General features: G+C 52.5%; 8 protein-coding genes across 8 annotated transcripts; 3 read left to right on the forward strand and 5 right to left on the reverse strand.

The window, feature by feature from the left end:
* Positions 1 to 136: 136 nt before the first annotated feature.
* LTHEOB_2168 (uncharacterized protein) lies at positions 137 to 2223 on the reverse strand (the record flags this gene model as incomplete). The annotated part of the gene is made up of 3 exons (XM_035510950.1): positions 137 to 157; positions 214 to 1210; positions 1265 to 2223. The coding sequence occupies 3 exons, from the start codon at positions 2221 to 2223 to the stop codon at positions 137 to 139; spliced, it is 1977 nt and encodes a 658-aa protein (XP_035365108.1).
* Positions 2224 to 2423: 200 nt separating this feature from the next.
* LTHEOB_2169 (MFS transporter) lies at positions 2424 to 3867 on the forward strand (the record flags this gene model as incomplete). The annotated part of the gene is made up of 5 exons (XM_035510951.1): positions 2424 to 2467; positions 2520 to 2736; positions 2793 to 3515; positions 3562 to 3659; positions 3714 to 3867. 5 exons carry the CDS (start codon positions 2424 to 2426, stop codon positions 3865 to 3867), a joined length of 1236 nt encoding a protein of 411 aa, XP_035365109.1.
* A 238-nt stretch (positions 3868 to 4105) lies between these two features.
* Positions 4106 to 4966, reverse strand: LTHEOB_2170 (uncharacterized protein; the record flags this gene model as incomplete). Its single annotated transcript, XM_035510953.1, has 1 exon — positions 4106 to 4966. The coding sequence occupies one exon, from the start codon at positions 4964 to 4966 to the stop codon at positions 4106 to 4108; it is 861 nt and encodes a 286-aa protein (XP_035365110.1).
* An 856-nt stretch (positions 4967 to 5822) lies between these two features.
* Positions 5823 to 7639, forward strand: LTHEOB_2171 (Glycoside hydrolase protein; the record flags this gene model as incomplete). Its single annotated transcript, XM_035510954.1, has 4 exons — positions 5823 to 6613; positions 6683 to 6742; positions 6807 to 6838; positions 6894 to 7639. 4 exons carry the CDS (start codon positions 5823 to 5825, stop codon positions 7637 to 7639), a joined length of 1629 nt encoding a protein of 542 aa, XP_035365111.1.
* An 832-nt stretch (positions 7640 to 8471) lies between these two features.
* LTHEOB_2172 (Fungal fucose-specific lectin) lies at positions 8472 to 10003 on the reverse strand (the record flags this gene model as incomplete). The annotated part of the gene is made up of 3 exons (XM_035510955.1): positions 8472 to 8839; positions 8890 to 9319; positions 9371 to 10003. 3 exons carry the CDS (start codon positions 10001 to 10003, stop codon positions 8472 to 8474), a joined length of 1431 nt encoding a protein of 476 aa, XP_035365112.1.
* Positions 10004 to 10835: 832 nt separating this feature from the next.
* On the reverse strand, positions 10836 to 12258 carry LTHEOB_2173 (Oxalate decarboxylase protein; the record flags this gene model as incomplete). Its single annotated transcript, XM_035510956.1, has 4 exons — positions 10836 to 11035; positions 11084 to 11204; positions 11259 to 11801; positions 11878 to 12258. The coding sequence occupies 4 exons, from the start codon at positions 12256 to 12258 to the stop codon at positions 10836 to 10838; spliced, it is 1245 nt and encodes a 414-aa protein (XP_035365113.1).
* A 1211-nt stretch (positions 12259 to 13469) lies between these two features.
* Positions 13470 to 16905, reverse strand: LTHEOB_2174 (GPI-anchored cell wall organization protein ecm33 protein; the record flags this gene model as incomplete). The annotated part of the gene is made up of 5 exons (XM_035510957.1): positions 13470 to 13621; positions 13705 to 14553; positions 14638 to 15044; positions 15959 to 16793; positions 16842 to 16905. 5 exons carry the CDS (start codon positions 16903 to 16905, stop codon positions 13470 to 13472), a joined length of 2307 nt encoding a protein of 768 aa, XP_035365114.1.
* Positions 16906 to 18650: 1745 nt separating this feature from the next.
* Positions 18651 to 20856, forward strand: LTHEOB_2175 (Laccase-1; the record flags this gene model as incomplete). The annotated part of the gene is made up of 7 exons (XM_035510958.1): positions 18651 to 18771; positions 18826 to 18957; positions 19012 to 19064; positions 19118 to 19906; positions 19954 to 20091; positions 20151 to 20498; positions 20572 to 20856. 7 exons carry the CDS (start codon positions 18651 to 18653, stop codon positions 20854 to 20856), a joined length of 1866 nt encoding a protein of 621 aa, XP_035365115.1.
* Positions 20857 to 21682: the final 826 nt, after the last annotated feature.

The following is a 21682-nucleotide window of genomic DNA, read 5'->3' on the forward strand; positions in this document are numbered from 1 at the left end:
CCGGTTACTTTTCTATTCTTTTTACGCTTGACCAGATTTCTTTTTCGCCCCGTTATAGTCTCAATATACACACGATTCCTATGGTTCAGGAACAAGCGCAATTTGTTTCTACCATTATCGCCTTAATTTGACCTCACTAAGTACCGGTAATTGCTCCCTGTTGTGGAAGCCTTGGGGGGTTAGTTGCACACTTGACAAACTATATTTTCATACTACGAAATCAAAATATTGCGGGTAGGATTTGAAGCTTGCAAATAGATCTTCCCATCCCGAAATATCCATTGCCCCACCCATGTCCGCACAACTCTGCAACAAGGCTTCAAAGCCATCATCGCCACCACCAACGGTGACATCCGGGCTTCGCACCCCTAATAAATCAGGCTGCTCTTCCACTGTAATCCGCAAATCCACCCCATGGATCTTAAGCATTTCCCCCAACGACGTCAAAAACCTCGCCGCCATCTCGCTCTCCTTCCTCGCCCTCTCTAGCACCCGACACGCCTCCCCAATCTCTGCCTGCCTCCTCTCCCTCTCCTCCGTCCCCTCCGCCAACCCCGAAAAGCACAAATCGACAACCAACACCACCGCCGCCATGGCCACGTGATGCACGACGGTACTCAGCCTCCCCTCCCCACACCCCCCACCCCCACGCTGCACCCGCCTCCTCTCCTCATCCTCCTCGAACCTCTGCGCCGCAGCAACCACTTTCCTCGCCGACTCGAGGCAAATCCCCCTCGAAAACGCCCTGTCTTTCTCCTGCTTCTCTCCCGCGCGCGGCACCAACCACGGCTGATGCAGCTTACACCGCCGCATGTTCGCACACAAATGAAGCAACAGCCGCTGCGTCTCCAACCGCGGCAGCAGCCCCTCATTCTCCCCTCCCCCCTTTCCCCCCTCCCTCACCCCCATCCTAAAATACCCCGGCAACCCCCCAAAAAACCCCTCAAACAACCCATCCAGCCTCCTAATCGTCGCCGCATCCACCCGCCGCAAATCAAACGGCAGCGACGGCAACGCGTCGGCGACGGTGCGGCAGATGATGGCAAAGCGCGTGCGGTAGTGAAAAAATGACATGGCTGTCGGATGGGTTGCCGGGTCGACAGCGATCAAAGGGTCGGCGTCGCTCGAGTTCAGGGGTTGCCGGACGGCCATGTGCCGCGGTTGCACGAGATAGGTGCCTTCTTGGGGCCCGGAGGTGAAGGATAGGAGCCTGTGGTGTGGCTGTGTTAGTTTGTATATAGGGGGAAGAAGGGGCAGGGCAGACCAGTCGGTCGCGACGATGTGCCACCAGACGCGCCTCTTCATCTCGTCGCGGAGCGGGTCGTCCCCGCGTGGCTGTTGCTGCTGCGAGGAGGAGGCGAGGCCAGGCGCGTCAGTCTTGTGCAGCTGCGCCTGCCGCGCCAGCTCGAGGGCGGTGGTTTGCAGCAGGCGGAACTGCGCCGAGTAGCCCTGCGTATTGTAGGCGAGGTAGGAGGCGATAATGGTTGCCTGCACGTCTTCCAAGGCCGGCGCGTTGGAAGCGCGGGACTGGTCGAGCGTCTTGAGCGCCTCGCTCAGCCAGAGGCGCGAAACGCAGCGGGCGTTGGCGGCTGAGTTGAAGATGCCGACGGTCGGGTCCCAGAAGTGCGCGGATGCGGCGAGGATGACCAGGAGGAGGGCGGTGGAGGGCAGGTGCATGCGGGAGGGGAGGGCTGCGTAGATGTCGTGGATCGTGGTCGTCGTGGTCGGGGTGTGCACGATGTGGTGCAGGTAGCCGACTTCGTCGTTGTAGTGCGTGAAGAGGCGGAGGGTTTCGGACAAAGTAGGGAGAAAGGATGGCGATGATGGCGGGACTTCGGTTGAGCCTGAGATTTGGACAACGGTGAAGCTCGGTCCTCCGGAGTTGTGATGAGATGTCTGGATGTGCTGGTTGGTAGACTTGATGCCGGCATCTTCGAGCCAGTCGAGGGCTGCAGCGGGTGAATCTGCTGACACCGGCGTTAAGGGAGGCAGAGCGCTTGAGCGGAGGGCTTCTACGGCCTCTTCGAGGCGTCTGAGGCGTGCACTGACGGTGGGATCTTCTACTTGGGTGCTGCGCGGTTGTGGTGGAGGATCGGCCGCATAGGTGCACGTCACTCCCCGGGCGGCACAGTTAGAGCAGGGGTGCTGCCGGCTACAGCGGAGCTTCTTGGACCGACATAGCTGGCAGGACACTGGATCTTGCCGTGGGCGCTTCGCCGGCATGATGATTATCAAGCAAGACGTTGTTAGAGGGGAGTGTCGTGGTGGTTGACAGCTGACCGGAGCCTCCGAGGTTTTCGGAGCGTCCGCGGAGCCTACGCCCTATTTAGGCAATCTATCCGCACTAACGGCTACCATCCAGTCCTCTCAACTATTTTCCACGCGAACACGACCAGGCCATCTGCCAGACCGCTGCAGACAAAATGTCTTCTCAATCTTCAGAGAAGCCGCTTCCCAGTGAGACGAGGTAATACTCAGATTTCCAAATGCAGCAAATTTAGCTAAGGCTAATCTCGTAGCGCCCGCGCATTACTATCGCTCCTGGGTACATTCCTGGCCTTTTTCTGCTCAGTCGGCTTCTCCAATGCTTTCGGTGTCTTCCAAACGTACTACAGCTCTCACCAGCTTGCCAACCGTTCCGACTTTGACATAGCCTGGATTGGATCTATCGCCTTGGGAATAACCTTTGGAATGGCCCCGGTCACAGGCGTGCTTGTTGACCGTGTTGGCGCTGCAGTATGTTTTGAGTCCATGCCCCTTTTGGAAATTTATTGCTCATATATTCTGGCCAGATACTGCTGTTTTCCGGAAGTACAGGCCTTCTCCTGAGCGTCTTCATGACCTCCCTCGCCTCCAAGTACTACCAGTTCATCCTGGCTCAGGCTGTTTTACAAGGCGTCAGCATGTCGTTTGTTGCATTCCCTTCCCTCGCTATCACTTCCAAGAACTTCCACAGGAACCGAGGTCTTGCACTTGGAATAACGGTCGGAGGATCATCCATTGGAGGCTTGATTTGGCCCATCGTACTCAATGAGCTGCTCAACCATGAAAACCTGAGCTTCGGGTGGACTATCCGGATCGTTGGTTTCATCATGCTCCCCTGCCTTCTCCTCTGCTGCCTGTCAGTCAGACCTTCACAGCCCATCACAACCCCACGTGTTTCGTCCGAGAAACACAAGACAGATTTATCCATCATCAAAAATCCTGCATTCGTCCTCCTCTGTACAGGCATGGCTATCATCTATCTTGGCATGTTCGGCCCATTCTTTTACGTCTCTTCATACGCCAGCTCGCTTGGCATGTCAACAAGTCTTTCATTTTACATGATCTCTCTCCTCAACGCCGCCTCCCTATTCGGACGTGTTCTCCCCGGATTTCTGGCAGACCTTTATGGCCATTTCAATCTCTGCTCCGGAGCGGGTATCTTCTCCAGCGTCATTGCATTCTGCTGGACGACCGCGACGAACGAAGCGGGCGTGATTGTTTGGTCACTTGCATATGGCTTCTCTTCGGGGGTGAGTTTCTCTTTCCAAGCTTTCAAGCCCATTGCTGACGGAATAGGCGATCTTGAGTCTTCAAGCAGCTTGCGTTGCAAAGATTGCAACACAACAGACGCAAGGGACTGCTGTTGGGCTCTTGATGGGTTCCGTAGCCCTAACGTACGTTGCCCTTCTCATGACATGAGGTCCTGCGAGACTGACCCATTTTTCCAGCGTTCTGTTCGGTACGCCCATTTGCGGACAGCTTGTCGGTCATTATGGCTACCTTGCTTTATCAATGTTCTCGGGGGCGACATTAATGGCAGGCTCGCTTCTGCTCATAGGGGCGAAGCTAAAGGTTGAAAGAAAATGGATGGCTATTGTATAAAGCAAGAATCGACGTAGTCTTTGCGTCCATTTTCAGTTCCTTCGAATTTAAGCAAAGCACTGACCGCTAAATATCTACGTCTCTTCGGAACGAAAACTTCCCATCATCAGATAATCTATACAGTGTCTATTCTATGCCCATCTAGAAAAGCAAAACCCATACAAAAAGTTAATAACACGTCCCCACTCACCCCCCTCACAGCATTACCTCAACCCCCAAACCCTCCCACCCCCCTCCCCTACCCCACAAGCCTCAGCCCCGCCCTCTCCCCCTCCTCCCACCCCACCCCCACCCCAGCCTCCTCCACGCGCCCCAACCACCTCTGCTTCGCCCGGAACCTCGTAAACCCCACCGCCCGCCCCACGCTCCCCACCCGCTGCCTCACCACCTCCTCCACCGTCCCCCACTCGTACCACTCCGCCACACCCCCACCGCCGCCACCACCACCTTCGTCAGCAGGCAAAAGCTCGACCTCGTACCCCTCGTCCACCCGCAGCGCGCTCAGCGCCGACCCGGCTACCCACCACGCTTTCACGCGCCGCTCGCCTGGCCCGACGGGCGCGAGGGGCCGGTCGTCGTAGCCGGAGATGGTGAAGGTGCGGGTGAGGGTCGTGGGTTGCTGCGGGGGCTGCTGCTGCTGGTATCCACCTCCGCCCTTGCTGATGCCGCCGCCGCGGTCGTCGTCGTGGGTTGGGTAGATGGTGACGAGGTCGTTGCGCGGATCGAGCGTGATGTCCTTCCCGGATACTGATGATGATGTAGATGACGAGGACGCCGCAAACGACTTCACCAGCGCACTTCGTTCGGGCCTTTCGCCCGTGCGCGTGCAGACGAGGGAGATGAGCGGCGCGTGGCGGGGGGAATACTTTTTCGGATCCAGGACGCCGCCGCTGCCGGGGCGGGCGCTGAGGGTGAGGGGGCGGCGGGCGTTGTGGAGGGTTAGGGTGAGGGTGAGGGTTATAGCCGGGTAGGGTTGGGGGTGGGAGAGGGAGAGGGTGGGGGGGTTGAGCGAGGTCGAGATGCGCAGGGTTGGATGTTGTTCCTTGTAGTGTTGGTAGTGGTGGCGCGCGGCTTCGAGGTCCGGGGGGGTGGTTGTCATGTTTCTCTCTCTCTCTCTCTCTCTCTTTTTTTTTGGCCTTTCTCGTGGTTTGGTTTCGGGTTTCTGGTTTGAGAGTTCCGCCGGGCAATTGATGGGAGGCGGGCGGAATTTGGCGTGTGGTGTGGTGTGATGTGGTGTATTTTTGGTGCGTGGAGTTTGTAGAAGCAAGGGGTCATGGGGTTGAGATGTAGTCAGATGCGGCATGGCGTAGGATTCCGTAGCGCGCCGTGGCTGTGCCTGGATGGTTGCGGCGGTGTGGAAATTGGCGCGCCGAGCTAGAGGCTAGTGGAATTTCTTGTTTTGGACTAGCTCAACATAGTACGTTACTCTAAGTCTATATGCAGCTATTGGTATGGTAGAAGTCGATGTAAAGTCGTCTTTATCTCAATCATTTGGTAGTTACCCTCGATCAACACCTGCCTCTCCTTATTCTAGCGGGTCATTCCGTGAAGCTCTTTTGGCGCGGTACTGCTCATCTTCCGCCAAGGTCTTCATCTTACGCCGAGGCTAAGCAGATCAACGACGGTAGTGACATGGCGCCACTGGACAGAAGATCGATTGGCACCAACTGCTGTCGGAAGGGCTGCGGATGCGATATTTTGGGACATATTCACAACAGAAAGTATGGTCAGGACGAAGACAGGCCTAGAAAAAGCTGGGCTGTATAAATGGAATCGTGGTACAGATGAATCCTTCACAGGCGATCACATGTGTGACAATTGTGGTTGAACCGAAGCGGAGCATCAACAGTACCGCCTCGTACGCAGAGTCACAAAAAAAAAAAAGCGAAGTGGTCCCATCAGATATAAATACTGCCGTGGACATCGAGCATTAGGGAAAGCATCCAGCAATCAACATGAAGCCTATCAACAACTTAGCCATCCTCTGCGCCGCTGTGGTCACAGCGGCTCCAACGGCTGATGATGCCTCGATCACCATCCGTTGGAGCCCGAAGCAGACTGCGGGCAACGCAACCCCCGTCAACAAAGGTTACATTGGCTTCGGCATCGAGATGAAAAGCTTCCCCGACTACGCGGGTCGTGACAAGCCCAACGAATTCTCCAACTTTCTCCTACGCCAAATTGCCGACCGCACTGGCGGCGCGCCGCTGCACATCCGCGTCGGCGGCACGTCCATGGACAACACAGTCTACAACCCCGCCTTCACTGCCGATGCCGTCAACATCACCGGCGATCAAGAGGCGTGCAGGCTGCACACTGACACCGAAATTGGGAAGCCGTGGTTCCGTTCTTTCAAGAACCTTGCGCCCAAGCTCGCGCCGCATTACACAGTGCAGGTGCCACTGGCGCGCAAGAATGTCGACAACGGCATCAAGTTCGCCAACGCTTGCATCGAAGCGCTGACCTCCAGCGACGAGACCCCGGATGGCGTCAAGCTATCGGCGCGGCTGGATGCGATCGAAATCGGAAACGAACCCAACTTCTACACGAATGATATGCGAGGCGGCTGTCCGCAAGAGAAGGACAGGCAGGATGGATGGGGACCGTCAGAGTACGCGAGCGAGTGGACGAAGTACGCCAAGCGCTTGGCCGAGGGCGTTGGCGCATTGAAGAGGAGCGGAACGAAGGATTGGTTCCAGGCGCTTACGCTCTCTTCGAACGTTGAGAACAGGGCTGACTGGGGATTGTAAGTTTAATGCCGGCAGAGACCTGATTCTGCTCTCCGTTTGGTGCTAATATCTGCATAACTCTTTAGGTCTGCAATCGGAAACGAGCTTAATGATGGTGGATATGTTAAGACGGTTTCACAGCACTAGTATGTCTACATTCTTAACTTTGCTTCTTTCTAAGGAATACGCTAACCATATCTAAAAATATAGCTATCAGGGAGTCGCGACTAAAGTCCTTAAAGGTTGGTACACGCCTAAGAAGCTGATATAAGACTTAGCCAGCTAATATTTACGTAGAGGAACTTCTTAACCACAGCATCACCGTCTCACGTATGCAGGACAATTTTGGCGCCAACATCGAATCCGCTAAGAATAGAAAAATTCCATTTATTCTTGGCGAGGTGGGCAGCGCTATCGCCCCTCACGATGACGATGACGACATAAACCCAAATCTTTACGATACGCTGGGCGGTGCGCTTTGGACGCTGGACTTTCTATTGCACGGCATGACTCTCGGAATCGCGCGAGTATCGATGCAACTAGGCACCAACTTCCGCATGTCTGCCTGGCAGCCTGTCAAAAGTGAGAAATATCCCAAGGCCGTACGTGGAAACTACTACGGCCTCATCGCAGGCGCTGAATTCATTGGCGGCAACGGCGATCTCCAGATTCGGCCGCTAGCCGCCGTAGAAGGCCATCCGAATATGGTCGGCTACGCAGGATATCATGGTGGAAAGCTCTCGAAGATCGCTGTGCTGAACCTCCAGGTCTGGAACGACGGGGACAGGGACAGGCCCGTGAAGAAGGTATCCTTGGACGCGCTTGGCGATGATGTCAACAAGGTAAGGGTGTCCAGGCTATCAGCTTCTATGACTACGGCAAGTGCCGGCATTACTTGGGCGGGTAAGGGCTGGGTTCCGGATGGCACAGAGTTTCTGGGTGGTGAAAAGCCCTTCTCTATCAACGTCAAAGACGGGTTTCTGGCGAAAGGTATTGAGGTTAAAGCGTCGGAGGCTGTCGTGATTGAGATCTTACGGGGTTGAGTTTGCTTTTGTCCGGTTCGTTTCGAAACAGTCCATTCGTTTAGTCTGAGGGTTTAAGGAACAGTATCTTGCACTTAGGGAGTTGTGGTTTACCTAACAATAAAGAATCGTAGTAACAAAATTGTCAAACCTCATATCTGCGTATCTTCATCGCCATCTTCAATTGCTCTATTTCCTTACTTTTTCCTCCATACCAAGCACTGAACCTACCATATTACTTCGTACCATCAACTGTCACATGAGTAGGATTCGATGATACTTTTATCTCTCTGCTTGAAATTTTCAAAACTCTATTCGCCTTTTGCCAGTAGTCAGTCCTGTAGCAGGGTGCATATTTTACGCTGTCTGTAGCTGTTCTATATGTCATTCTGCACATTCTTCAGCAACATTTTCGCAATATACCCCTTTTACTATCGCGCCACTTGATTAGAATTTATGTACTGTTAAACAGTGCAAAGTGATTGAATTGTACACTGCTCTAGAGCAGAATAACGGTAGAAACTACCTGTTTACATACACTAAGTGCTGCGTGCACGTGCCTCAAAGTATCGTGAGTAAGTCACGCTTGGTGGTGAGATGAACAGGGGTTCTGCCTTGGTGTTGAGAAAGGAACACGAGATATACGGCAAATAAACACGGAGTAAAAGTAAAGCACAGTCTGACATGCACTTAGTTATGTGACTTCGTCGATCATTTAGAAAAGTAGCAATGTTCAATTTCCTCTATTCGCACCGTTCAACAAATATGCCCCTAGCCGTTTTTGCCTTTGCTGTTGTTATGCTTCATGCAAAACCATCTTCCTAGGACTCCGATAATATTCAGCCCTTCCACCTCATGTTTCGGTGTTTGTATTGACAGGGCCTGTCATGGTATAAGTGCCATTTCTCATGTCCCACGCCCATTCCATCAACTGCAAGCTTCCTGCGTCAGACATCACAGTGCCGTACACCCTTCCAGCCTGATTTGCAGCCAGCCCGGACCCATTCAGAACCTTTTCAAAGCCAGACTTCAACAGTGTAAAGTTCCAGCTAGAAGTGCTAGAGGAGTACGAGGAAAGCGACACTCCTCCACCCGATTCTGCGGCATGGGTGTTCAAGACCTGCATGGTATAATTGGAATCTGAATCGCTGCCATTGACAAAGTTACCGGCTGTAAAAGCCGCAATTGACGAACGCCCGTCTATAGTCGTGTTCAGGGTCTCTGTAAAATTGTTAGTCAAATAAACAGGACGACGAGTGCAAATATCTTACCACTTTCCCAGTTGTCATTTGTCGCATTGTAGAGAAGCTTCGCTAACTTCTTTCCCTTGATCGTCATGAACATGACAAGAAACTCTCCATTTCCGCTGGCTCCTGTATACAGAGGCTTTATTTCGAGTTGCGTGCCGTTCGCAGGTTTTGGTAGTTTCTCTGGAAAAGGATTTTGGTTCCAAGCCAGTCGATCACCATTTTTCGTTTGTGGAGTCGTGTACTGCAAGGTTCCATCATAGAAGACGACGGCATTAGCGGCGAAGCATGTCTCACATTCTTTCGAATAAGTGCCGAGCGAAAGACCGTCTCCGCCATAGTTCTTGCCGTTGAACCCGTTGTTTTCATCCCAAGTTCCTACGTAAGGAGTGTTGGCTGCCTTTCCGCGGATCACATTGTTTTCGTCAAAGTAAAAAATGTGATGCCTAAACACCTTTACCTAGAGTTAGCAAAGCATACAATAAGTTGATCGATGATTACTTACGTTGGCATTCTTCCATTGAGCGTCAGCAGCGATTGGTGTGTTTCTCAAGACGCTAGTTCCATCCGTCACAACGGGGAAGGCAGCCCAAACCGGCAAGGATGAGTTCCATACAGACACGTAAATCTCTCCCGAACTCAGCTGATAGTAAACGCAGTTGTAATCCACACCATCCGAAGTAAAGCTTACCGCTGCGAGTTTCGAGGATCGGAGAAGACTTATGCCACTGGCAGAGTTGCTGGAATTGGATTGCGAAATGCCAACTCCAGTACCAACAGCAACGGCAATGATTGCCGCCACTGCGACAGCAATAATGGTCCAGAGACTGCACTTACTCAATCCGCACACCCGACGCGGCGGCGGGCTTCTTTGATTTTCCACGATAATGAGTTCTGGAAAATTGTTGGTATCGATGACCTGCGGGGCACTATCGCTGGGACATGTTGGGATAGGCAAGGTTCCGTCGACCGCAACTTGCGGCGCATCCCCACCCTCCTCAGCGATTAGTACCCATGCTTTGGGAAGTAAGCCATTGTCGTTTGGCTGGGAATGCTCTTGATTCGCATTTGCATCCTGAGCGGTGACGTCTACCTCTAGCGTGCTATGAGGCGGCGGTGTTGTCGGGGGCGAGGACATGACAGAGTGGTACGATGATGTAGTCTTGCATTCACAAGTGGGGAGTGAGACCACTGTTGGACTATCGGAATCAAGTGGTGAATATGGTAGCTTTAAACTATTCTTTTGCACCCTTCCCCCAACCCCGGAGTCCAAGGCCCCCACACGCCAAGTGCCGAGATACGTAAGCAAGCACAGGCTTCTTGCATTTCGGCAAAGAGCAATCGCTGGTAATGCCTTCTTGGGTTGCCAAATTAAGTACTTGCTAGCTGAAAGTGAGCTGAGGAAGTATGGTACAACGTTCGTGTTCCTTCTTCCCCGCTTTACGGAAAACGGCTGTGTGTGTAACCTACATCCCTGTTTACGCCCGGTTGGGGGCTAATTCATGTAGCAGTCTTTGGAACTACGTCCGGAAACATGGACCGTTCCACGCCGCAAGCGGTGCGGCGTCGCCCATCCAGACGGAGAGCTCCAGGATAACTCGGTCCCCTCTTCTCCGATGCCTACCCGGAGGGAGTGGTAGATATAGAACGGTCGATATGCCGACTAATGCCAAGGCCAAGGCCCAGACCATTGGTAAGGGGAAAACGGTCAACCTAGGTCCGTTCCATCCGTGTGACCTGGAGAGGTGGAAGGCTGTTACCTGGTTGCAGTGTCTCGGCATCTATAAGCATCCCGCTAATCGACTTAGTCTGTGTAACGGTAGGCTTTTTTTTACTAAGCTTTCAACTGGTACGCAATGTATTACTATAGAATGTGAAGCTGTTGGTAACATGGTAAAATTTAGGACCCATAGAAGTGCGTAGCCATCTCTACTTCGATGCCATCAGCGCATGATGTCTTGGCAGATGGTTTAGTTGCCCTTGACCAAGACCTGCTTCTCCTTCTTAAGCTTGTCGACGAATTCAATCGGCACCTTCAGGACACTGGCAACAACATCCGGCGGCGTCAATGCCAGCCACTGCGTGAGAGAAATATCGGCAACGCGATCACTTTTGTAGATCTCAACCCATTCAAGAGTCTCCGTCTCAGATGTGTTTTCGATGTAGTGACCTGAATATCAGTTAGTTGGGCATGCATTCAAAGTAACGGCCAACGTACCGCTGTTGTCAGGGAAGACAGCCGTGTCGCCTGCGCTGAAGTCGAAGGTCCTGGAAGCGGCATTGCCAATGAACACCGAAGCACGAGCTTGGCCCTTGTGGAAGTACAGCCACTCCTCAGCCTTCGCAAAGTCAGCCCTGCACAAAAGATCATTCAAGGAATACCAGCAACTCACATTAGGATGCCAGTGCAGCTCCCTCAGCCCCTTCGGCTCAAGCGTCACAAACGCCGCCGAAATCGTCTTCGCAATCGGAAACGTCGTCGAATCCACCTTCCTAAACGTGCCGCCCTCGCCCGGCACCGGCTCCGTCTCGTGCTGGCTCGCAAAGTACACATACGAATTCTCACCGGTAAGGTAGTCCTCGGCGGGGGCGCCGGTGACATTGCGCTCCGAGACGTTAGCCTTGAGGATGTACGGGTCCGTCTGCGGCAGGCCGTCGAAGACGCTGGGGTCGACGCCGAAGTTTTTGGCCACGACGTCGCGCGGCGTGTGCGCCAGCCAGTCGTCGACCATGAAGGTCGTGCCGATCTTGTCGAAGTCGCCGTCGTCGAAGACGAGGAGATATTCGTTCTCGTCGTCCAGCCCCTGCACCGTGTGCGCGGCGCCTTTCGGGAAGTACCACACGTCGCCGACGTTGAGGATGGAGGCGGTGTAGCGGCCTTCTTCGTCGACGGCGGAGACGAGCACGCGGCCCGCGTAGACCCAGCCCCATTCAGCCTGGATGGTGATGTGGTGTGAGAATGGTGGATGGAAGGAGGGTGGGGAGGGGATGGTGTGGGTGGTGGTTACTTACGACACGATGCCAGTGCAACTCGCGAATCGACCCCTTGCGCAGGTGCTGCTGCGCGGCGGCGATGTCGCGGCTGGACGGCAGGTCGGTGACGACCTGCTCGCGCGTCCAGCCGCCGTTGCTGAGCTTGACGTGCGAGTCGGAGAAGCGCCACTTCAGGTTCGGCACCACGCCGTTGTCGGTCGATGCAGAACCCAGATTGCTCGGGTTGTCCAGGTCGACCTGCTTATTGGTGCCGCCCAACAGCGGCCCGCCTTTGCCGTCGGCGGAGATGGGCTGGCCTTGCGCGAAGCCCGAGCCATCGCTGTCTTGACGTCTGGTGACGGCGCCGCTTGCGAGGGTGGCCAGCGAGGCACTGGCGAAGAGGAGGTTGAGGAGCTGCATGGTGGAGCTGCTGCCGTTGTTCTGAAACGCATCTCCAGGTGTTGCGGGGATTCGAACGGCTTAAATAGGACGATTGCGATGCTTTGCAGCAATCGAGGCCGCCGATGTTGTCATCCCATGGCTGTTATTGATTTTCCCAGCTCTTACTTGACCAGGCCTGTTCCAATTTGCGCGGGCGCTGATTTACTCCTAAAGCCTGGAAAAAGCTTCTTGGCGACCGGGAAGCGGTTTTGTTTTTGGGGAGGTCGGCAGTGACGAGGTGATGTGCAATCGACGCGGGGTATGTCGTGACATGCTTAGTCGGCTTGGCTCCCGCTGTCGATCCCCTCGGCACAAGCTTAGGGCCTAGTCGGTTCTACATGCGGAAAAAGATTAAAGTTAAGCTTGAGTGCCTGAGTACTAGCTGTACCTGCGTTTGGGATGGATTTTAGTAGATCCTCATTATCGGGTTGATGTAAGCTCGAAAGGGAAGTTGTCGACATTCATTCTGGAAATCGTGTAAAACACGTAGCAAGGATCGCTGGGAGCCCAACTCGGGTGTGACGTGAATGGCACATGGCACATGATAAGGATAGGTTTGTTAGCACTGCATAGCTGTGAGAGGGAAATGCAATCAACTACGATGCAGGAACGCCTAAACCAGAGTAAGCGTCGTCTCTTCTGCTGCATCGATCCACTGCCGAGGAATTCCCCGCGTCACACCGACTCTTTCGTAGAGGCCAGATCCAAGCTCTTTCGCTCTCAAAACTAGAGTTACCTCCCTATTGTGTCTCGTTTTCCGAGGTTTCCCGCCAACGTAATCAGTTACCTCCTGATAGTGTTCGCCGATCAAACAAAAGAGGCCTGAGCCAGTGGTCTTTTTATCCATCTCTGTTATTCCAACATCTTGGAAAACGTCGTGTGTAACACCTCCTTTCTCCAACTGGAAGTGTTCATGTTGCATGGTTTTCGGAGTTCCCGGAACAACTTTGCAGTTGACTCGAACGACAGGCCCGGACAATTGAATACGACCATCTTTGACAGCTCCATAAGGATCTCGATGCAGTGGGCTGGTGCCCTTGCTGATCACCTTTATGTGGAAGACCTGTTCTTGGACCGGAGCTGTAACATACGTTGCCTCAATGACAGCGCCTTCCACAGAAGCCCAGGACCATGTCGGAGGAGGGAATTTGCCAGTAGATCTGTGCGCTGGCTTCCAAGGTGCTTCTGCATTAAGCATTGGACCCGCCGGATTCTCGAAGTCGTATGCATTCGCAGTCCAGAAGAGCGCTGCTGGAAGCATCGAAGACCACAATCCAGCAAGGTATTCCCCCATCCTCGGTCCCAGCCGCTTTACCGTTGCTGACAGTGCCGGAAGCCTGTCCTGATCGAAGGTGAGGGCACAAGCAGTGTACCCTCGGATCATCGCCTCCCAGACCGAAATGCTCTGGCTATCGGGTTTTCTACCGTCCAGAAAGTCTGAAAACTCTGTCTTGAAGCTGTCGAGTTGGGACCAGAGGCTGCGATAGCGCACGATCCCTCCACATTCACAGACGTAGCCTTGCTTGCACTCGAACACAAGCTCATGGAATCCGAAGTGGACGACTCTGGTAGAAAGAATGCGCTCCTGATACACCCACGCGCGAGAAAGCAGCGGCATTTCCCGAGGATCGGCTTGACGACGCCGCGTGAAGCTGTCGTGGGACGGCTGGACTGCGGCAAATATTCTATGCTGCGTTCCTCGAAGCTGGAATGACTGAGGCGGTGGCCGTGGTACGTTGAACCCAGTGGCTCCGTCGGGGGAAGCAGTGCCCGCGAGCGTGACGTATGCGTTCTCGTAGACGTCGCCCATCTTCGCTGCCTCGATTTCCCAGTCCTCCCTGTCGTCTTGGATGATGCACAGGGAATCGATCCAGATGTAGCGGATGCCGAGACGCCGAGTCAACGATATGGCATCTTGGAAGGTTTTGGAGAGATCCGACCATTGGATTCCCTTTTGGCGGTCCTTGAATGTTGCATGTGTGGTCGTGATTATCTGCTTCTTGCCCCAGCAGTGACTGAGTGCAACATAGGCCCCTGGCTTTCCCTGAGATTCAATGATCTTGGGAAGCTGTGACCCGTCTGAGGGACCGACATCAACCACGCGAGTGGGTAGATGTACGGCCTTGTTTTTCTGGACACAGAATCCGTGTTGAGCTGGGTCTTGGCAGCTTTCGAGCCACCGCTTTATAAGAGCTGTGGCTTCATCGCTGCATGGGTTCTGAATGATATGCTTCTTGGTGCCGAACACTTTGCGCATCGGGTCCGATTCATTTCCTACGGTCGTCACTCCACTGGTCAGCCAAAGGAGGCTGCTCATGAAAACGAGAAGAAAAAGAATTTGTATGGGGATAGACTGACCGTTCTGTACATAAAGAGCTAGTGTGATCTGTGGGTCGTAGTATCTCTGACCCCAGTAGATGAATAGTGAGAGATCGTCGGTGGAGAGCTTTTCCAGACTGAAATGGACATCTTCATTTGGTACTTTCTGTGACTTGATGATATCCCAAAGAAGCTCGCAGAATGCGCAGCCTTTATCTCGCGAAGTCTTCAAACCCTCAACAGTGGTGTGGATGATTGGCGTATGGTTTATGGGCAGTGACGTGGCTTGGGCGAGATTGTGACACAGCTCGCATGACGATGGACGCGACATTTTGCCGGTAAAGAGCCTGCCAAGTGGCGCCTGCGGGTTGTAACAAGGCTGTTGCTTCTGAGGAGTCAGGACAGATTTGAGGTTGTAATATGTGAGAATCTGAATGCTGACAGAGCTGAGGAGGGGTGGGGTGATTCATCATTGTACTATACTACATACGGCTAGCTCGTAATCCTACGAGTTAACCGATCATGGCTTATCTCATGTGACTATCTATGCTCCCCGAAACGGTGAGAGGCGTATATTAGGACATATTGATGTATTGTAGCGCGACGTAGGTAATAGAGTGTATTTAAGTGCTTCTTGAAGTTGGAGAGTAATTACTACATGCTCTTACAACATAATTTACGGGGCGCCGGTCTCAGCTGGGAAAGAATACTCTTTTAAACCCCGGGTATAGGGCAGATAAAACGAAAACAGGCTGGATTATTAAAGGATTATGTTTTGTATCTCCAAGTTTGTGGTTATGAAAATCCCTTTTTCAGCTCATCTACAACAGTCCGATCAAACAGGAGGCGCCAAAAGTGGCCATACCAAGGCTAACATTAGATCTCAATGAATTGCTACCAGTGGACGACTCCTGAGTTGTTGCAGTGGTAATGGCTGAAGCAAAAGTGCTTGAACTCGACGAGTCAGAGGTTGCACTGGCTGTAGCTGGTACAGAGACTAAGATTGATGTAGCGGTGGAGAGAGCGGATAAAATAGCGCTCGATGAGCTAGATGCAGAGGCTGAGGCAGATTCGGAAGTCGATGCAGGTGCAGAGGAAGATGAAGTAGAATCTTCCACACTGATACCGCAAGCATCAGAATCACTAAGATAAGTGCATCCGCCAACACAAACGTAGTCTTTATTGCTCCAGGCGTCTTCATGAAGTGCGTCGAACGGCGAGCAGTCGAGGCCATCCTGGCTTGAGGTGAGGGAAAATGCGCCGCCCAAGTCATTCAAGGAATTGAAAGATACACTGTGGCATACTATCAGTCTCCTTGATGATAGTCAAACTTCAAACGAAGACGCTATTTTCTACTCACCTGCTCAAATTACCCGAAACCCGTAGCGCGCCGCAGATCGAGGTCAGCGCATCGAGATGCAGCTCCTGGAGCTGCGGGTTATGATCGATGAAGAAATCACCGCAGACGCTACGTAGCGCCGGCAGCGAGACTTCAGTCAGGTCAGGATTGGAGCTGATGGCAAGGGCGCCACCGATGGTCTCCAAATTCTCGAGGGCCAGCTCGTCGACGTTGGTGGCGTAAAAGCCGACAGAGCCATTCACGCTAGTTAGAGAAGGCAGGGAGATGGTGCGGGCATTCGTGATTGTGATGTTGTATGCCCATTGCAGGTTGTCGAATACGATGGCCAGTTTATTGCTGTTGGCGTAGAGGTATAGGTCCTTGGTGACGCGCGTGAGCGGCATCTCGACGCTCTGCAGCCAGCTGTTATGAAAGATGGATAGGGTGTCCACTTCCTCGAATGCGAGACCCTCGAGTGAATTGAGAAAGGTGTATTGGATGTTAACGTCTTTCGCTTTGGAGATTCCATCCATGAAGGACAGGAACGAAAGGTCATTTAGGATACTCCAGCTAATCGTATCCACAGATGTCAAATGGGGGAAGTTGAGTGTATTCAGAAGTAACAAATCTTCCAGGTGGAAGGTACCGATCTCCTCGAGCGAGTCGCCGGAAAGTCCAGTGAGCCCGCGCACGTTTCTCGCACTGAGAGTTCCGGTGATCGTCTTGATGTTATCGAGGCTGATATCGCCAGCGAAGTGTGTTGCAATGGCGATACTCCCAGAGAGTGTGGTGCAAGATGCCAGAGCAGTGGCATCAGCCTCGCTTTGGATCGTAGTGGTTCCGCTAATGGAGCAGTCTGAACGGCTTAGGACCTGCAGTTGTGTGGGTGGAGATCAGGACTCACCAGCCAATGTGCCTGCTATAAGAGACAGCAAGATTCCTGTAACGATTGCTCTGCGGAAAGTCATTGTGAAGGTAATTGTAAGTGGAACACGGAAGGTAGGCAAGCACTGGGGCGTCTGCCTCTTTTATCGTATATTTCCAATACTTGGACCTGCAAGAACCCGAGAAAACTTGGAATAGGCGACCTCACGCCATGTATTCCTCCAGGAATTTATCGTACAGTCTGCCTGCAGGTAAAGTGGAGTGCTCTCTCGGTAGAAGTCTGTGGACCAATCAAACATCCAGACGGCAATTTGTTGCCGGTCGCAGACCCGAAAACGGAAACTCTGAATGCGTCTTGGCTCAGTCAAGCTCCGCCACGATAGCTGCCTGGAATTCTATATTTACCAATTGAATCTGAGAACTCACGGTCAAAATCCCACAGAAACGCGAGCCTTCGTACTTGCAAGAGTTGCAATTTAGAACTGCTTAGTATAATAACGAGTATGCTGTGGTGTGTTCCTCACAATAAGACGACAAATTTACGAAATTTTGAGTAGTACCGTAATCTGGTTGTCCTAGTGTGGACTGTGGCTTGGAATTGTAGCTTAGACGTTTCAGCCTCGGCACTGGCACCCAGCCACGTAGGAGCGATAAGCTGTCGTTAAGAACACACCTTGGCTCGCATCATGTTTCCACTTTACCTAGTTTAATATATTGTGATAGACAAATATTCATCGGGGGAGTCTTGCCAATAGAGAATCTCGTTGTATCGTTTTATTCTTAAGTAATAAAATGCAACGGAAGCCTCCTTTATTACTGGGTAGCCTTAACACTTATTCTAGTCGTAGCATCACAGCAAGCCTTCTCCTTCAAATGTCGTACCTACAAAACTTCCTAATTAGTGGCGTTCTGTCGATAACGCGCCACTTTATACAGCGATTTTCTTGCGCACCGGAGGATGTTGCAAATCGTGAGAAGTATCCACATATTCCCGGCGGTGCCTTCAAACGACACAAGTATAACCCCCTGAAACAACGACTTTATTGCTTAGACGAGATCATGGGTGGTGCGAAGATCGGGCCTCACAATTTTCACAATTTTCACATCCGGCAAAGCCGAACCGGTGCAGACGCAGGTGCCGACCATTTGAATTCCCCGCTCACTGGATTATGACTTGGGGGAGCGATCACCCAGCGGATGACTCGGCAGTGGTATGAACTACAAAACGGAGTTCTTCGATGGAAAAAGCGTATGGTAGCCCCAATGTATGTTTCGTCGACTGCACGAGCCACAATACGCATGCTTTTCAGAGAAAACGGCTCAGAGACGCGGATCTTGCCTGTGTTAGCACCCACCCACTACGCCAGAACAAATTGGAAGATTCAGTGGCTGATCTTGGGCTTGCGCAGCAAATCGGTTCTCAGCGGAGGCCTGGAACAGAACAGAAACCTCTTTGTGGCTGTGACCGCAGGTGACCGTCGACACGAGAGCAACCTTAACACTAATGCGCTATGCCGTCATCTTGCGGTCATTGCCATTGCCGTTCCTGCGTTTGAGCCCCTTTAAAAGGCCATGGTTTAGATCGCTCGGGCCGTGCCAAGAATCCGCACAAATGTCGCAGTAGGGATCTTAGATCGCTCGGCCCATAGCCACTGCCGAGATTCCGCACAAATATCGCAGTCGCTGTGATTGGCTGGAGTCGTCTCCTTGCGATAAGAGTTTAGTGGCTATGCAACACATAATGTTTGGATGTAGAAGAAGAGGATCCCATTCTTCCACCTTCTTTACACATTTTCTCAGCTTGATCCACCATTGCCAGATCCTTTTCATGAAAATGCGTCCATATACTGCAGTGTTTGCTGCGTTCATTCAACTCTTGTTGACCCAAAAGTCTCAGGCAGCGTTGCGCTCTTACAACCTTACGCTGCACAACGACACCAGAGCCCCTGGTAAGTTGGCTCTCCAAACATGGAGACGTCATACAGCTAACATATCTTGCACAGATGGATTCTCTCGCGAAGTATTTCTCATAAATGGCCAAACCCCTGGCCCTCTCATCGAGGTGGACGAGGGGGATGAGCTAGAAGTGTTTGTGAAGAACAACCTCGCCGTCGAGATGGCAATTCACTGGCATGGTAGGTACTCACTGGGATATGTTGAATAAACTTATGCTGACGAATATCTCTTAGGGATCCTCCAGCGGGGGACACCGGAAATGGACGGAACGATCGGAGTGACACAGGTTGGTTCAAAGCACAGCACGCAACAGCATGACCCGGTTAACTCTCGGAATAGGACCCAATTCAACCAGGAGGAAACTTCACCTATCGCATGCACCTCAAAGGCGAATACGGGTTTTACTGGTACCACGCGCACTCTCGTGCTTACTCTGACGACGGCATCCGCGGCCCACTCACGATTCACCCTTCCCCACAACGACCGAAGCCATACAAACACCTCGCAGACGATGAACCAGGGTTCGCTGCTCTGCAAATTGCGGAGCGCGAAGCCGTGCCCTTGCTCCTGTCAGATTGGTATCACCGTGTATCAGACGATGTATACAACGACTACATCAGCACAGGCATGTATCCGAACAATGTCGACAGCCTCCTCGCCAACGGAAAAGGGTGGGTGCAGTGTCTCCCACAGCCTGGATCTGGTATGTCAATGGGCTCGAGCAGCATGAACATGCCGGCGGCCAGTCCTACTACGAGTATGGCACAGGGAATGACAATGGGCTCCGGGTCACCGATGGCAACCGACACGATGGCCACTGGGATGGCATCCATGGACAACATGCAGCGACGTGCGATGGAAGGCAGTTCGATGGCTGACATGTGTATGTCGATGGCCTCGACGACTACGGCCGCCGCCTCTCCCGCAGCTATGAGTCCCATGGCCAGCTCTACCTGCACGAACACGACAGCGCCCCTGCTGGTCATTAATGCGAACTACACCAGAGGATGGCTCGCTCTGAACCTGGTCAACGGAGGCTCGATAACAAAGCTTAGCGTGTCTTTGGACTCTCATTCGATGTATGTGTATGCAGCCGATGGTTTCTACATCACGCCACAGGAAGTTCAGGTACGTCGAATGTGGTGTCTCAAGCTGAGTAAAGCTGATGCCCTTAGATCCTGCATATGTCCAATGGGCAGCGATATTCTGTTATGGTGAAATTAGACCAGATGCCAGGGAACTACGCTCTGCGCTTTGCGTCGTATCCTTACGGCAGTGACATGCAGCAGGTCATCGAAGGCCAGGCAACCATTGTATACCAAGTATTGCTCCTTCCCTTTTTCGATGCTACTCGTGAATCTAACTGTTCCAGGGCGACACTGGAATGGCCATGCCCATGAATATGACAAGCCACGTTTCCCCGCCGTGGATGCTCAGCAATGGTTCAGCGACATCCAATGCCACCTTACTTTCCGAGCAAGATCTCGTCCTTGCTGAGCCAGCCTCGCCACCATGCCACGCAGACGTTACATATAACTTCTTCATCAACCAAACTGATGCTACTACTTGGGCCTTAAATAGAACGCCTTACCAAACGCCTCAAGTCCCTCTTCTCTACAGCAACGCCTCCGACGGCTGGAAGGCCAGCACTACGCTTCATGTTCCCTTGAACTCCACTGTTGACATTATCCTACAGATTGCTAATGACTCGATGGACGCGGTAAGCCTTGCCCCAACCAAACAACTTGTCTACCTGTCTTGCATGCAATCGAGCTGACCCCGATCCCAATCAGATGGGTCATCCCTTCCACCTTCATGGAAATAGATTCTGGGTTCTTGGGTCTGGCTCTCATTCTTCTTTCCCCTTCGCAAATGTCACCGATGCAACAGCGTTCTCTCTCCTCAATCTAGAGGATCCGCTCTATCGCGACACTGCGGATCTGCCCGAGGCTGGGTGGGCGGTGCTGCGGTTTGTGGCGGATAACCCAGGAGCTTGGATCTTTCACTGCCATATGCAGTGGCACTTTATGAGCGGTCTTGCGGTGGTGTTTGTTGTTAGTGAGGAAGAGACGTGTTAGCGTGAGAGAAGTACTGGAAATGGCAGTCCTTGTTAGGAACTGTCTCGGATCAGTCCAATATGATCGTTTTACATGGCTTACCAACTCTCCGATGCCGACTGAAGTACAATACATTTATTTTAAAAGCCCGGGTATCTCTATTTGAGTCTTTATACTCACCGGACTCCCAACAGGGAGCATTCAAAACTCAAGTACTCGTAGAAATTCATCGCAGAGCCCAGGTCTTCTTCCAGTTCTCTTGCAAGGGATGTATGAAGAGTGAGCTGTCTCGCTGAGTGGAGGATGTATTGGAGTGGTCTTTAGCCCGATTAAGACTATTTTACTGGAATAGTCCAGTGGAGAGGAAACTATGGACGTGATGACTTGCGGGTTAGACGCCAATTCTTACAAAGTGTGAATCCTCAAATTCGCAGCCAAAATACAATTCCACTGACCCTAGAGGATAATGAACGGCTCTAGCTTGTCCAACTGAAGTTGTGGCCGTGAACAAGTTGATGTACAGTGACCTGGCTCGGTGTGGGCCTTCTGCCAATTTCTGCGCCACCTCTTCTCCCATTTGCCGCCCCAGGGATATGGCTCCTGACATCGAAGAAAATCGGCGATTCCACCAACCACCGCATAGTAATCTCCCTTTTGTAGCAGGAGAACAATGTCTTGGGAAACTTTAACTACGATTGCTCCCTGGACAATGCTTTTTGTGTCGCTCAAGACTCCCTCCTCGAAGACAACGCCTCCGTCAACGACAATAGACTTCCAGAATGGCCGTGGATGGTCATGTAGACCGTAATGTTCACAAACAATACCATCCAACACTCTTTGCCCTCGA

This window comes from Lasiodiplodia theobromae (assembly GCF_012971845.1).
Source record: "Lasiodiplodia theobromae strain AM2As chromosome Unknown scaffold_5, whole genome shotgun sequence".
In the NCBI taxonomy this organism is placed as follows: Eukaryota; Fungi; Ascomycota; class Dothideomycetes; order Botryosphaeriales; family Botryosphaeriaceae; genus Lasiodiplodia; species Lasiodiplodia theobromae.